At 41.8% G+C, this 14,870-nt stretch overlaps 2 protein-coding genes across 5 annotated transcripts; one reads left to right on the top strand and one right to left on the bottom strand.

Annotated features, from left to right (window-relative positions):
- Window positions 1-3,602: 3,602 nt before the first annotated feature.
- On the bottom strand, window positions 3,603-7,960 carry rnf8 (ring finger protein 8, E3 ubiquitin protein ligase). 4 transcript variants are annotated; one of them, XM_071537232.1, is made up of 9 exons: window positions 7,761-7,960; window positions 7,391-7,519; window positions 6,868-7,307; window positions 6,543-6,744; window positions 6,242-6,304; window positions 5,628-5,717; window positions 5,407-5,514; window positions 4,862-5,066; window positions 3,603-4,024 (listed from the first exon to the last, which is right to left on the bottom strand). In XM_071537232.1, the coding sequence occupies exons 1-9, from the start codon at window positions 7,881-7,883 to the stop codon at window positions 3,828-3,830; spliced, it is 1,557 nt and encodes a 518-aa protein (XP_071393333.1). In that variant the 5' UTR covers window positions 7,884-7,960; the 3' UTR covers window positions 3,603-3,827. The 4 variants fall into 4 exon arrangements, with proteins under 4 accessions (XP_071393333.1, XP_071393334.1, XP_071393335.1 ...); XM_071537233.1 differs by having other exon boundaries at window positions 3,603-4,021; XM_071537234.1 differs by having other exon boundaries at window positions 3,854-4,024; window positions 4,855-5,066.
- Window positions 7,961-9,249: 1,289 nt separating this feature from the next.
- On the top strand, window positions 9,250-14,582 carry aida (axin interactor, dorsalization associated). The gene is made up of 10 exons (XM_071537227.1): window positions 9,250-9,476; window positions 10,250-10,316; window positions 10,410-10,463; window positions 10,631-10,685; window positions 10,793-10,856; window positions 11,327-11,430; window positions 11,883-12,005; window positions 12,216-12,338; window positions 12,443-12,560; window positions 12,660-14,582. The coding sequence occupies exons 1-10, from the start codon at window positions 9,370-9,372 to the stop codon at window positions 12,757-12,759; spliced, it is 915 nt and encodes a 304-aa protein (XP_071393328.1). The 5' UTR covers window positions 9,250-9,369; the 3' UTR covers window positions 12,760-14,582.
- The last annotated feature ends 288 nt before the right edge of the window (window positions 14,583-14,870 follow it).

The raw sequence follows: 14,870 nt of genomic DNA, 5'->3' as shown, positions 1-14,870 counted from the left end.
ATTAATTTGCCATGTAAATACTGAAAGTCATATAGCAACTTATTTATATTTATATCCATCAATGATTTACAAATGAGTTGGACTGTACTTTTTTATTAATTATAATGTCATGCATGAAAAGGAGAGGGCAGAAATTCCCATCAGATTGCCTGACAATTGTTCCATTAGAGTCAATAGTGTTTTTCCAGTCAGGCGACACTACTGCATGCATGGACATAAAATGAGGACGACCTTGAGTGTGAGTGCTGAATGAGTGTGTTGTGGTCCTGTGTGCATCACTGTTACAGGAGGCTATATGCTGGTGCAGCGTGGTTAGTGCCCTGATCATGCTGTGAAGAACATTTGGATTCTACAGAGCTGGCAGATGGACCAAGGCCTTTTGGATAAGAGCATTGGAGAGGATCCATCTGCAAGAATCGGACAAACAATGGCACCAAGCAGTCGCAATGTGGAAGGGTAGAAATCAGCAAACATTGCTTTCAGTGTGCTTTCCTGCTTTCCTGTGACTGGCAACAAATAACACAAAATAGATGTGAAAATTACAGTAAAATGGCTTTGTCCATCCCCAACTCAGTCTGCTGTGAACCAATGCTGAGATAAATTCAAACTCTGTATCAAATATTTGAATGAACTTGAAAAATTGACATCTTATTTGGGTAAAGGGTATGCCAACTAGGATGATGGATAAATTACACTGGCATTAAATCGACATAAAATGAAAATGTAGGTAAAACATCCAGTAGCCTATAGGTACTTTTTTATTTCTCATGCAATAACTCCTGTAGTGTAAATAATGAATCTCAGTCTAGACAGAGAAAAACAGCTTGGTCAGCTTTAGTCTCAACAAAACCAACGATTTGTGCCACGCTATGCTTGGCAAGACCTGAAATCGATGGGATCCAGAATGTGGGAGTCTTATCATCAGCTGCAGCAGGAGAGCTATTGTTTGGCCAGAGTGGGGTGTGTAGAGAGTGTGTGTGTTTTTGTGTGTTGGGAGGGGCAATTTCAAGCAACCCTCACCCTGAGTATGTATAGCTCGCCTCTGCAGTCTGCCACGCTTCTCTGGGCGGGCTTGTTTTCTCAATGGCGGTGCTCATACAGATAGGCCGGCGAGGGGCACAGTCACTCTAGACTGAACCTTTCAGAGCCGGCTGAGAAGAGCTGACTGTCTGGCCGGGGGGGATGTGATGTTTCAATCTGACATAGATGAGAGGTAGAATCACCGTTTCTCTGGTGTGTAACCCACCAGTCACATTATAGATATAAGAGTCTAGCTGCATATTTACAGTTTGCAAAAGACTTCAATACAATACTGAATGGGACAATCACTTGGCCCTGGAGCTTAAGTGCAAGATGCACTGACTCTGCAAAAGCTTTTAAACAGGACATTATCTGAAGTGTGTGTGTGTGTGTGTGTGTGTGTGTGTGAGGATGCAGTTATATGATTATGTTTAGACTCTAATGATGTAATATTGTTTCAGGGATATTTCACCAATTGTGTAATAAGCTGGGTCACACTTTAATACAAACTTATATGGACGGATCTAGGCTCATGATGCAGCAAAACTGCTTCTGTAGCCCATGTGGGAAGGGAAAGTGAGTGAGGTGGAGAGAGAGAGAGAGAGAGAGAGAGAGGGAGAGAGGGGGCTGTTACTGACATCGTGACGCATCATGGAGGTTGCTCCAAGAGTCGGAGGGTCGGAGGAGGGAAGGAACGAGGCTCCGACTGTAGCCCCGAGGCAGTCCATCACTGTCGTCCTTGTGTAACGTGGCCCGACAGACACACGCTTCCCTCGCACTCCGGCTCTAATGGACTGCCGTGACATCAGCCATCCACGGCACAGGAGGCGAGCGCACTCTGGAAGCTGCCGTCCTGTCCCAGTGCACTCTGGGTACTAGAGAGGGCCCAGTGGGGTGAATCGTGGCACTGGGTATTCCTGAATCTGCCCCAAACAAGAAATGTAGAGAGTTAATGATCAGCTTGAAAAGTCATTTGAGTGTAATGCAATCACAGTTCACTGTTTATGCTGCAATAACGAAAGGCAGAAAATAGGTTAAAATGCCCACTAGTCACCAGGAATTCACAGCAATTGTTAATCAAATGCCAACAAATTACCAGAACTGCTGATGCTCTTTTTCATTTACAGTGCACACATCCCCTCTGCAGCATACGGTGCAGTGGGATATTGGCTCATATATCTCACAGAGTGCCGGCTGTTTCATACGGATAAGAGATTTGGTATTGGAGTATTGAACACATGCCATCATTATTTATGGTAGAATTAAACGCAGGAGCACGTACAGGGAGTTCACACAGCAACACACAGCACCTATCTGTCTGTGAGGAGCGTGTGCCATATTTCCTGCATCACCGTTGGGGATGGTGCTATCACACTTCCATTTGCTTTCAGAGCGCAAGGAGCTGTTGCATTAGTTGCTAGGCAACATTGCCGCATGTGTGAAATTACCAAAAGATAGACGGATTTAGCAGTTGGAAGAGTTTCCTTCCATGAAGGCCATTTGAAACATGTGACACCCGCTCTGAAAGTGATGGTTGGCATGCAAAACTCATTGTTGAATATTATTTAAATTTTGACTGATTTTAAGCTTTACAAAACAGCAATATTTAGAGAAATGTAATCATGTTTTTTTTTTTAAATGACCAATGAACATCAGATAACCTTCCCCACCAAATAGATACATATAGCATTTTGGAAGTTATCAGTAGTATGCAGTACATTTCTGGATACCATTTTGCAGGTGTACTGTAGGAAGCAACGGAGTGACATCAATGACCAAAAAAACCTTTATAAAGATGATATCCTTGCAGACTTTTTCTTCACATTTGACTGAAAATTTTATTTTGCCTTGCATATTATGACAATGCATGACAAGGCTTGTGGCACATGTCAAAGTTCTCAAATGAACTACGAGCTTGAAAAAATAGCCTTGCATCACAAAATATGAACAATTGTACAGTACATCATATCTACTATCTGCTTTTGTTTAACTGGCGCCATCTTGTGTCTAGATTACACCAACCAAGATTGAATGCAAAAATCTTGAAGCGTTTTTGCTGTAAACTCCATGAAATGGTACATCGATCACATTAACATCGTATAGATAGGAGATAACTGCGTTTGGGTGCTTGTCAGGACCAATAACCGACCAAGAGCAAAATAAGTAAGTCAAGTAAAAATGCCAACCTTTTTGGTGATGCATGTGGTTTGATCATGCTTTAGGAATCACAGTATCATGACATTACTGTTTATGTTTTATGATTCATGCACAGCCAAAGGCTTTTTGGCAATTTTTCCACCACAAAACCTGATAGGTTGCGCCCAGATTAAGTGGTTAAGTGCTCCACCTTTGGAATCCCACCAGAGCGTTCTTTTCTGTTTGCCCTCCTCTGTCTCTCTGTTGAAAGGTCATTCACATGTCACAACTTGTGAAGTCAGGCATCATCAAAGAAGAACAAGGTTACTACGACTACTACCAGATGAAGTTTACCAGTTCATAAGAACCAGTGTATGAATCAATGCTTGTACAAGTCAAGGTTTGTATCAAAACATACAGGCAGGTAATGACTTTGAGTGCGAAAATGCATAGGAAGAAACTTTATTCCTTTTGTTGAAAATAAACAAAGACAATAAGACAACCAACTAATCATAATACAAAAAGAAAAACATGAACTGTAGCTTAATCTGAACGCTGGACTCCTGATGAGACCAAGCTTTGTCTGCGATGTCCCAGGAACATTCCAAGGAAATGCAAACTTTGACACCAAAAAAAGTCCAACTCTCACCACTGCCCAACTGGAAAAGGGGCTAATCCTCAAGTTCATCAACACTTGCATCTGAGTAACTATTGAAGAATGGACTGGACTCCGAGCGGACGCTGCTGTCTGTGTCCAAAGAGACCACAGAGCTGAAGCTGCTACCTACGGACACCATGCTCCCGTCGCTGTCGCTGCTCCTGCTGCTGTCGTCATCGTGGATCACCATCACCTCTGCAGGGTTTGCTGCTGGTGAACGCAGAAAGACACAATGAGAGCCTTTCTTCACAAACATTAGAAAAAGCAACATCCTTCCTCCCGAGTCTCTGCACTTTTCCCCCCCTCGAGGTGAGCGGTGCCTCGTGCCCTGACGTCCTTCACATGAATTTGAAATCTAAAATGGGAATAAACTCCATGTGCCTTTAGCATGGTTACACTTTGTGAGGGAAGAGCACTTGTGATGACCCTAATGCTAAAAACTCGCTTGCACAATTCGATTTTGTACAATAACATAAACGTGACATCAAAATTTCCTATTTCTCATCAAATTGAACACATAGCCGTATGTACACACCTTTGAGGTGAATCAGAATGCCTTGCTTTTTGACTATTTTTGGTTTGAAATCAGAATGCAGCATTGGGAAAACAAAATGCCTTTTCCCCCTTTCAAACATGTTTCTGAGTAGTCTAATAATAACCTTTTTAAATATCTGTATTCTGATCACTATTCTTTCATCAACTGTAAACCTGAATATATTCACTAATTTAATCACTGTTGAAAAATAGATGGATGTGTTATTTTTTCAACCTTTATTTATCCAGGGAAGGGTTTTGCTTCAGCACCACCTGCCTCGCATTCATAGTTAAACACATTCACACCTATATTCCTTTACTGCTTGCCTCTGAGCAGCTTCACTATAGGAACTGGGGGTCAAGTGCTTTGCTCAAGGCCATCTCATCTGGTTGCTGTTGCGGGCGGGCCGAACATAACTCATTCATCATTCCCCTGCTTAGACTTTTCAAGGCTGTTCCTGGCCGTGTCGACTGTGGGATACTAATGAAGGTCCTTGGTAACGCACCTCTCACCTTTCCTCTCAGTGATGAGCGTCTGCCGCCTGGCCTTCATGTCGAGGCTCAGGTTGTCCACCATGCTGTCGATGCAGTTGTCCAGCGCCAGGCAGCGGGTCTGAGACTGAATGACCTGCCGGCAGATGGGACACTCGTCTTTCCTTTTACGCCACTCCTTGATGCAGTGAAAGCAGAAGCTATGAGCGCAGTTCAGGATGACCGCCTGTAGGGGAAAACAATTAAGATACAAACGCGTAAGGTCTAGGGGAGGGTGAGAGTGCAGCAGCTGCCACTATTGAGGAGTGCCAAGCCAAAAAAAACATCAAATCCAAATTAGGCATCCAAAAATGACAAATACTACAGTTAGTAGTGGGGGTGGGAGGATTTTTGATTTTACTTTTCATTGCAGATATTTGAGGAACTTGAATAAGGTAATCACAACTTGTCTGCTCACGTAGTTGTTGCCCAGAAAAGGATTTGTACTTAAAATGTAAAAATGCAATAGATGATAACAAGAAGGATGCCATTTCTGTAGACTAACACTGAATGACTGTTAGTCCTACCTCGATGAAGAGCTCAGAGCAAATGATGCACTGAAGTTCATTCTCCAGCACCTCGGTCACTTGTGTGACTACTTCCTCTTTTTGGGCTCTTGCCTTCTCCTTTTCCTCCTACAAACAGGGAAAGATTTCAGTGTAATTTCCAAGCCTCAGAATTCTGCTGAGGCCATACCCAAATATGCAGAAGTGCAAAAGGTAAAGTTACTGTGAATATAGCAGCATACCTTAGTCACTTCCAACTCTTTGTTTTTGGCCAAGAGAACCTCTTCAAAGCCTTGCCGAGAAAGGGCGAGCTCTTCTATAACTTTCTTTTGCTAAGGGCATAAACAGATTTACAAAACAGTTAGTCAAATTCACTCATGTATGAAGACTACACCATAAACACTACATTGGTAACATTTTGATGCATCACATTTAGATACATATTATATGGTTTGGGGTTGCATTTGCATTCTTATAATTGACTGACAGTAAAACCAGTCAGGACATCACATTCCCTTTTATCTATTAGCAACAAATATTTTCAGCAGTCTATCACTCTGGAATTACATTTATAGTTTTCAGTGCTGGTGTCTGACTCAATTATCATGCAAAGTTTTGTTTTACTTCAGAGTCTCATAATTCTAACACATATACAAACTACAGCAGATTGGCAAATACACACAAAAACACTGAAAATACACATTCATGTTTTGTTATATCCGATCCTGTATATTGGTAAATAAAGGTAATGAAGTCACATCAGGTAAATGTGTTGAAAAATGAAAACGTCGTACCAAAGTGAAATGTCGGTATACATCATTATGTAAGAGCTACATTTCTGTGCCAGTTAGCCTACCTCTTGCATAGCGTCATCCAACTGTTTTTTCAGAAGCTCATCTTGCTGCCGTGTTTTCTGTGCCTTTACACCAAAAAACATGACAGGTTAGTCCTCTGTTTAGCAGAGTATTGTGCGTATAACACTGACTCACAGAAAATGATGCTCTTATGGGTTATATGCTTCCCTGGTATAACATATTAAACTGCAACATTTTCTTATGTCTAGACAAACTGTATACCACAAACAAAAGTCAGAGAAGTTAATCTGGCAAAGCTGTGTCTTCCATGTGTGAAAGGATCTATTGAGTCAAGTGTCTCACCTCTAGCTGCTTCTTGGTTTCACTGAAGGACTTTTCTAACGTTTCCATCCTGTGCATCTTGGCCCTGAGCGTCTCCAGCTGGCTCTGCAGCTCCCTGACCTGCTCCTCTTTGAGCGGGTCGACCTGCTGTGGCTCCAGTGACGCTACCCGCCTCTGGGTGTCATCAACCCGCTCCCGCAGCATCAGGATGTTCTGGCTGTACCTGCAAAAAAACATACATCAAATGTTCGATTCACAATGTAATCACAACGGCCGCTCCATGCATATCTACAAAAGACTGGGTCTCATTTGCAGTGACACAAAGGAATTAGACGGTCCGACATACATCTGCAAGTTGTCCAGGTCATTGGGACTGCCGCAGCCGTCTGAGGGTCGGTCTACTCCTTGGACTTGTGCACTAGGACCAGTTTCCTCTGGTTGGCTGGGCCTCGGCTGATGTTCCACCGGAGGGCAAGGTTGTGCAAGTGACTTGTCTGATGAAGTGCAGCGATAGAGTTTGGGCTTCGATGAGGTAGAAGGCTCAACTTCATCCGTGTTGAATTTCCTCTTTGTCCTTTTGGATATAAAGGCTGTGTTGGCATTCTCACTATGTACCTTCGCTAGGTAGGGTTTAATGTCTTTGAGGGGCCGCTTGACGAGTATGTACTCATACTCAACTTTGGTTCCAACAACAGGAACCCCAAGTTGTACTGAGTCCCCAAGCCTTAGGCCTTTAACTGTCTCAACAGGTATGCGCTGTCCATTCACCGACACACCATTGAGACTCTGAGAAAGAAAAGACACACAGTCTTTATTAGCTGCACTTGTTAGCGTCATATTTAAACTTGAGCACACAGAAACTGGGCTACCTTTGTGTCTGTCACTGTCCACTGGCCATCTTCCATTTGCTTGAAAATACAGTGTAGTCTGGAGATCATTAGGGGACAGCTTGGAGACAAGAGCTGGTAAGTGACGTCTAAACCACGTCCAATCGTTATCTAGACAGTGCACAACAAAAACACAACAATGGTAACCAATAACATTAATCTAGTTGGTTATCCACAGTTTCGTTGATTGAGCTAATGAATTAACATTACCACTCTTCGATAAAGAAGGAGTAATGAGAACAAAAAGAGAACTACAAAGGAGTAACGTAAAATTTCAGGTAACTAAGTTGAATTTAACGCTATCTTAACGACGCAAGCTGTAAATGAAAGTTAGCTAGTTAGCAAACTGCACCTCTGTGTTGTCGAGCAAACGAAGCCAGTCTGAATTTCTTCCGACTCGCATCAGACAACAAGCCTCAGTGTTTGCACACTCGTCCTCTTCAGCTGCACAAGAATCAGATGTTACAATGTCCATTTTATCTCATTCTGTCACTGGCTAACAAGCCAGCTAACCAAAAACTAAACAATAACAGTGTAGTTTCCGTTTTTCAGAGCCTCTGCCCCAAGGAACTCGAACTGCGTCAAGTTAGAGAGTGGTAGCCAGAATAAAACCGGAAGTCAGGTGATTTGTCGTCAAAATAAAATAAAATAAAAATTATTGTTTTTTTCTGTCCGACCGAACCTCCCCTTCCATAGCATTTGCGAATTAAATTGACATTTTCTACATCGTAGACATCCTTTCAAGTTGTCTGTTATATGTTTAGTGATTGGGTCTTTCCCTGTGTATTTTTGAAAGCCCTAAAAATATTGCATCTTACATAGGCCTACAATACATATGCTCTGAAAAGGACCTTTAAGAAAAAATACAGTTGTATTTGAATTTAATACATATTAGTCATTCACTATATTCTTTATTCTTAATTTGGTATTTTGTTTTACTCAGGTTTTACTTCAAAAACGTTGGAATGTTCGTCAAAAATTTGTAAAGTTGTAACCGGAAGTTCCTATATTCTGGCTGACTTGACAGCCTTGCAGTTACAGGCTATCTCGCGAGTTCACGAGATTGTTTAGTTCGCGAGACTCATCTCGGAGACAGGTGGTGTACGGGGGTATTCACTGCCTTAAAATACTTGCAATAATAAAATACAATTATATACAATTAAACTAACAGAGATAACTTTTAACCATACAGCTGATAGTTGCACTCCTTTGCTCTGACCGGCTGAATCACGTTCGAAGCCTTTGTAAAATACCTGATACATTTAATATACTTTTAACTTATTGTCTATAAAATTATCATCTGTTCCTCTGTATATGTTTGCAATGCAAACCCTCTGGTCCTTTTGTTTCTTTTTTCTGTTCTAATCTTAATGTCTTTATCCTTTCTTGGAAGAAAGTGATAAAAGCACACCTGTGACTTATTAACAATTAATGCGCCAACAGAAAAGCACCCACCCATACCGGTGTGTCGCTTAGCAAACACTTTCTTCATCTTCTCTTCAAACACTTGGCGAAAAAATAATATTCTTGTTAAAAAAAGATTCCTTGAACATTTGTTTTTGTACTACAACGTCGTGTCGCCGCCCTGGTGCCTAACAACACCTCGTAGCTGTTCAAAAATCACTGTAAACCACGGCCTCTCGTAATTATACTAGCATAGAACAATTTAATCGCCAATATAAATAGAATATTATGAAATTGTGCGGGTTTAGTAATATTCCCGTCCATTCGGGCGACTCCCTATTCCAAAACGCGCGCACCCCCTTTATTAGGCGGGACTTCCTTTCTATCACGGATGCGATATTAGGGTGAGCAGGCAGAAGGGCTTGGTCGGGGTGTCACCGGTTTATCTGTGCGCCTCTGGACAGCAGATACCTGGGTGACGACGATGCTGCAAGGCTTGTAGATTCATATAATCGGCGATGCTGACCTGAGAGCGCGCGCACACCCGCCCTGTGAAAATGTCTGATGTCAACAAGACTATTCAGAAGTGGCACGCCAGTTTTAGGAAAGGCACAGACTTTGATTCGTGGGGACAATTAGTGGAGGCTATAGATGAGTACCAAATGTAAGTTGCAATCAACATGTGTATCGTGACTCTCCGCAGCTGGTTTATATCCTTGAAACAGCACCGCATGCTTCTGTTTCTCTGTAGCTCCGCCAAATCCATCCGCGGCTGTCTTCTGATGTGCAGGCAAATAGCCCATAGGAGATAGTTCATGCATGGTGACGCTTTGCACGAAGTTAGCCTCTGATCTGTCAGTCAGTTTTCACAAGAGTAAACAAACCCTACCCATCCATGACGTGCATGTGTGGCAGTGTTGCACAAGCCGTGCAAGTAGCCTACCATAATGCATCCCAGTCAACTTCATTCACCACAGTCTGGTTGATGGAGAGTTCTTTAATAAGCCTGTTTGGCCTGTTTGGGAAAATATAACTACAGCTGCATGTGGTGTAATATTCTGTGTCATGCAGTGCAAGAATGGGCCAACATTTCTCAGAATATTGAGAAATAGTGAGCCACACCCTCTCATTGTTATGGGTGGGGTTTTCATCTGTTTAGAGAGGAATGGCTGCTGCTTGCAGGCAGGATGAACAGTGAGGGTCTCTACGCCTTTTCGAGCAGCGATCTGGTCGTCAACTTAATGGATTTATCATCGCAAATGACATTTAATTATAATCCAAAATGTAGATCGCCGCACCTTCTCTCTTTGGCCAGCAGGGGGCGCAAATGCATTTGATGTCGCCTCCAGCCACGCATCAGTGCGGCCGCCTCACAATACAAGGGAGTTTCACTGTAAAGCATGCATGTACTTCTAACTGTGTTCATGTTGGTCCTAGCTTGGCCCGGCAGCTGCAGAAAGAGGTCCAGTCACCAAATTCATCTGACTTCACAGAAGAGCAAAAGGTAAATGACAGAACATCTTCTCTCTCTAACCTCTCTTTTTTTTTAAATTTTTTTTTTTACATATTCTAACCATTGTTCTGTTTTTTACCTTAGAAAACATTAGGGAAGTTTGCAACATGCTTGGAGATGAGAAGTGCGAGTCTGCAGGTTTGTATCATATGATCCTCTCTTGTATTTCTTTCAACATTCAACAAGTTTTGATTCCTTTGTTCATTGTCAATATATACATACTGTTTATATCTAAGGGCTTAGAAATGACTGCTTTCTTCCTAAAGATGCAGAGTATTGAACATGCCCTGTCTGTTTTTCCTTAGTGCACACAGTCAAAGGAGGAGTTCAAGTTAGAAGACCTGAAGAAACTGGAACCCAGTAAGTTTACCCACTGGGAAGAAAGTGTCACATTGTTAATCCTCGTGCCATCATTGGGTTATTCTGACTATTTTATTTTACTCAAGGTTTCTTCCTTTTGTCAACAGTTATTCAAAATGTACTGACCTACAACAAAGAATTTCCCTTTGATGTCCAGCCAGTGCCCTTGAGGTAAGTCTAAAATATGATTCTCCATGTGCAGTATCAAAATCTGATCTGTGTTAATGCACATATTTCTGTACATATCACTGTATATGAGCCATTGCATATTTCTGGAAATAGTCATACATTTATGCTACTTAAATCTGTCAGTATACTCTGAAAAAGTGAGTAGTTTACAATGCACCATTGCACATCTGGACACATTTCTGTACATATGTTACCTCCATCTGTAATTTTTGATAATGTGAACAGCTTATAATACACATTTGCATGTCTGCACACAGTTAAGTACATATATACTCCAATCTAAACACCGGATCATGTGAACAGCTAATGATGCTTTCATTGCATCCACTTATATTACCTTCAATCCCCTATATTTGTTCTATTCTTATCCTTTTATATTCTACACCCTTCTCTCTGCTGCTGTATCAACCCGATTTTTCCACTGATGGAACTTTCCGTCCCCTCTCCGTCAGGAAAATCCTGGCTCCAGGGGAGGAGGAGAACCTGGAGCTGGAGGAGGAGGAGGATGCTGCAGCAGGAGCCGGCGGTCCGGAGGCCTTTCCCCCCAGAGTGCCCGGTACTGTATGACCACAGCTTCCCCCACCCACAACTGAACTGCTTCGTTCTGCCATTTTTGTCACGTTGTCCTGTGGTCCTGATTGTGTGTGTATATTATGTGTGTGTGTCTCTCTTCTGTTCCTTCTGTCGGTGCTGTGCATGGCTTCATCACTCGCTCTCCTCCCCACCTGCTTCATTTGCAGCTTTGCAAGGTACGGCTTGACCAAAGTGTCTTTTATATTCGTCCTCCACTGCATGGTAGACGTTTTATCACAGCTTTTCAATGGAAATGTGCATAGAACTTGTTGCCGAATAGACCAAATGTGAACGAAAAAAGAAAATGCCTGCCATTCTATGAATTTTAGTAGGGTATTGCTATGCAGACTATGTTCTACTACCAATAATTGTTCAATTTTCAGTATTTAAGTACTGTGCACAGCTGTTAATTTCTGTAACCTTTGTCCTTTCCAGGTACATTGTTGCCACGGTTACCTTCAGAGCCTGGGATGACACTACTTACCTTAAAGATTGACAAAATTGGGTTGAAGGATGCAGGGCAATGCATCGATCCTTACATGACCATTAGTGTAAAAGGTAAAGTTCCCATCCCACATACACATTTCACATGAATGTTTACTATTGTAATGGAAACTCACAAACTCCTGCTGGCTTCAGACTGATTCCAGCCAGACTCTTTTCTCTGCTTGTGGTTCTTCTACTTTGGCCCTCTCAGCTTTCCTACTGTCTCATTATAGAAAATGTCTTTTCTACTAGAAATCATGTCCTCTGTGTCTGTCCCTGCAGATGTGAATGGTGTAGATGTGAACCCAGTGCAGGACACTCCTGTGGCCACCAGGAAGGAAGACACCTACATCCACTTCAGTACTGATGTAGAGATCCAGAGACATGTGGAGAGACTACCGAAAGGTGCCGCCTTACAACACACACATTTACACTGTAGGCATTTGGCTGACACTGTTAGCCAAAGTGACATACTGTAAACCTAACAGTGCAATCATTTCTTCCTCCAGGGGCAGCTATCTTCTTCGAATTCAAGCACTACAAACCCAAGAAGAGGTTTACCAGCACAAAATGTTTTGCCTTCATGGAAATGGATGAGATCAAGCCTGGTCCCATCGTAATTGAGCTGTAAGTGATCCATAGTATACTGTATATTTTAGTCTGAATATTTCATGGGATTCCTTTGTGTGATAAGGATCATAAAGCATTTCTGTCGTTGAACCTCAGGTACAAGAAGCCCACCGACTTCAAGAGGAAGAAACTGCAGCTCCTGACAAAGAAACCACTCTATCTGCATCTTCATCAGACGTTGCACAAGGACAGCTAAGTTAGTCGGACGGAGCATGCCGTCAACCTTGAAGCACCTCTTTTTTTTTTCTTTTTTTTTTAAGCTCTATCAAGTCATCATCCAGCAGTCAGCAATACTAAAACCAAGGCCGTAGACCCTTTTTTTCACGATTGGAAGTAGAAAATAAAGGCTGATGTGACTAAATGTTCATCACATCAGCTCAGACCAGCAGATTATTTTTGCAGTTTTGTAGCCTCCAGTTTTCTTCGACTGTGCATATGTTGCTGCTGTGCCAGAAAACCCTTCTAACTCCGATTTTGGTGATTTTTTTTTTTTTTTTTTAAATGTTTTTACTTGAACTGAAGGTTTACATGGGCGCTTATAGCTAGAGCAGGTTTAATTATCCTAGGGCCAAACCCATGATAAAGTTTCAAGAAGGCATGAGTGTTTACCTGAAATCAAGAGTGTTAATATGAAGGTTGAAGGTTTTTATCTGACAGCAGCAGTATTCTTAAAATTCATACCGCCTCATCTCCAGTCTTCCTTCGCTCGTTGGGGAAAAAAAGGGGAAGCAGCACGACTTGTGTGTTCGGGAGTCACTGCAGGTGCTTAATTTGAGCTCGAGTCTTAATGGAATTAGAGTCCTGATGTTTGGACTATGGACCATGGGACCGGCCAGGGAAATCTGGGCACGCTCAGCAAACCTATTCCCTGAATAAATACAAGGTTTAAATAAAAGGCAAACTCTTCACAGTTACACAATCTGCTCCATCAAGCCACCAAAAGTGCATTCCTAAATTGTCCCATAGTCCAGGAGGGTCCAGTGTGTAATGTGTAGCCGGCAGTGGGCTTTATAAAGCTAGAAGGTGGAGTCATATGTTATATCAAGGCGTCGATGTATAATGCACAGCAGTGCCGTGACCAAATGCCTTTACATCCTACTGGACGAGTAGGCGTTTTCAGAATACCGATTCTGAAATTTGTGTATGTCAAAATTTCTCAAATGAATACGCTTTAAATGCCAGCTTTTTTTTTAATACTCTATGAATATTTGTTTCAGCACAGAATCGATGAGAATAAGAAAATTTACCCCACAATTCCAGGTGAAATCCGGACAACAGACAACGTGTCAGTGTTCATGCTTCAGTATGTATTGAATGTAGTGCGTCGAAATGGCTTTGCATACCTTTTTCTAAATGTGTAGGTACTAAAATGGATGCAGTATGGTCGGCATGCTGTAGATACCGGTGTGGATTCTGTATGCAGTTCAAGCGTTTGGTCACGGCCCAGATGTTTCAGCAACACTTTGCCAGAAAGCAGAAAATGAAGTGGATGATGTTTATCTAGTGATACTGTGCAGATCAAAAGAACATCAAAGGAACATCATCTTTCATGTATACAGTTAGACTAGACCAATGCTTGCGTGGGATTGTGTGTAGAAGATGCATCTTTACTGACAAACAGAGCTAGAGGTGCACTCTTGATGTCTTAAGGATCGTCTTTTTCTGCGGTTGTTACTAAGAGCCCACTACTTTTATTTTGAAATGTTATGATGTCACCCTGTTATAAAGGGCTTTTTTTAAAAATGAGGTTGCATGTAACGTTATCCGTTTCCATTCTGATTCTACACTAAAACATTCTCTACATTGTAATATTTGATTTTAGATTTTATTTTTGTAATGTCACGATATCAGGACTGTAAATTAATTCTGATAAGATACACTAATCGATAAATATAACTGTATGTGCGCGCTATGACATGGTAGGACTGACAATTGTTGACAGTATTTTAGTTTTGTTGACAGATTGAGGGAAATTGTATCGAATATTTACACTGCTTTCATTTCTAATAAACTACAAAATGCTGCTGGCCAGGTCCTCTTTGTGACATGACATGCCATGTGGTGGATGCTTTCATCCACAGCACCTTACAGTGAATGAATATTAAGAACAGAGGATCACTCCTACATCAAGTGGTAAATCTGCAAGTAAAACTGACAAACCTCTACAAAAAGAACAATAACTTCTAATATGATCTCCTGTTTGTCACAATCTGACAGGTTCTCTAAGTTAAAGGAGTAGTTCACCCAAAAATGAAAATTCTGTCATCATCTACACCATCATCTATATGGACTAACAAATTTCACCTG

The sequence above is a fragment of the Centroberyx affinis genome, unplaced genomic scaffold, assembly GCF_046629955.1.
Source record: "Centroberyx affinis isolate AG114_WGS23_722 - 3 ecotype Tasmania unplaced genomic scaffold, CSIRO-AGI_Caff_v1 ptg002997l_1, whole genome shotgun sequence".
Taxonomy (NCBI): domain Eukaryota; kingdom Metazoa; phylum Chordata; class Actinopteri; order Beryciformes; family Berycidae; genus Centroberyx; species Centroberyx affinis.
This window is presented reverse-complemented; position numbering and strand designations above follow the sequence as displayed.

Excerpts from the sequence above, each read along its gene's own strand:
- rnf8 (XM_071537232.1), bottom strand. The coding sequence starts at position 7,883 with ATGGACATTGTAACATCTGATTCTTGTGCAGCTGAAGAGGACGAGTGT. Across the intron at positions 6,745-6,867 it reads GACCTGGACAACTTGCAGAT|GTACAGCCAGAACATCCTGA; the intron begins GTATGTCGGACC and ends GTTTTTTTGCAG. Across the intron at positions 4,025-4,861 it reads GCTCATCACTGAGAGGAAAG|CAGCAAACCCTGCAGAGGTG; the intron begins GTGAGAGGTGCG and ends TGCGTTCACCAG.
- aida (XM_071537227.1), top strand. The coding sequence starts at position 9,370 with ATGTCTGATGTCAACAAGACTATTCAGAAGTGGCACGCCAGTTTTAGG. Across the intron at positions 10,464-10,630 it reads TGAGAAGTGCGAGTCTGCAG|TGCACACAGTCAAAGGAGGA; the intron begins GTTTGTATCATA and ends GTTTTTCCTTAG. Across the intron at positions 10,857-11,326 it reads GTCCAGCCAGTGCCCTTGAG|GAAAATCCTGGCTCCAGGGG; the intron begins GTAAGTCTAAAA and ends CCTCTCCGTCAG.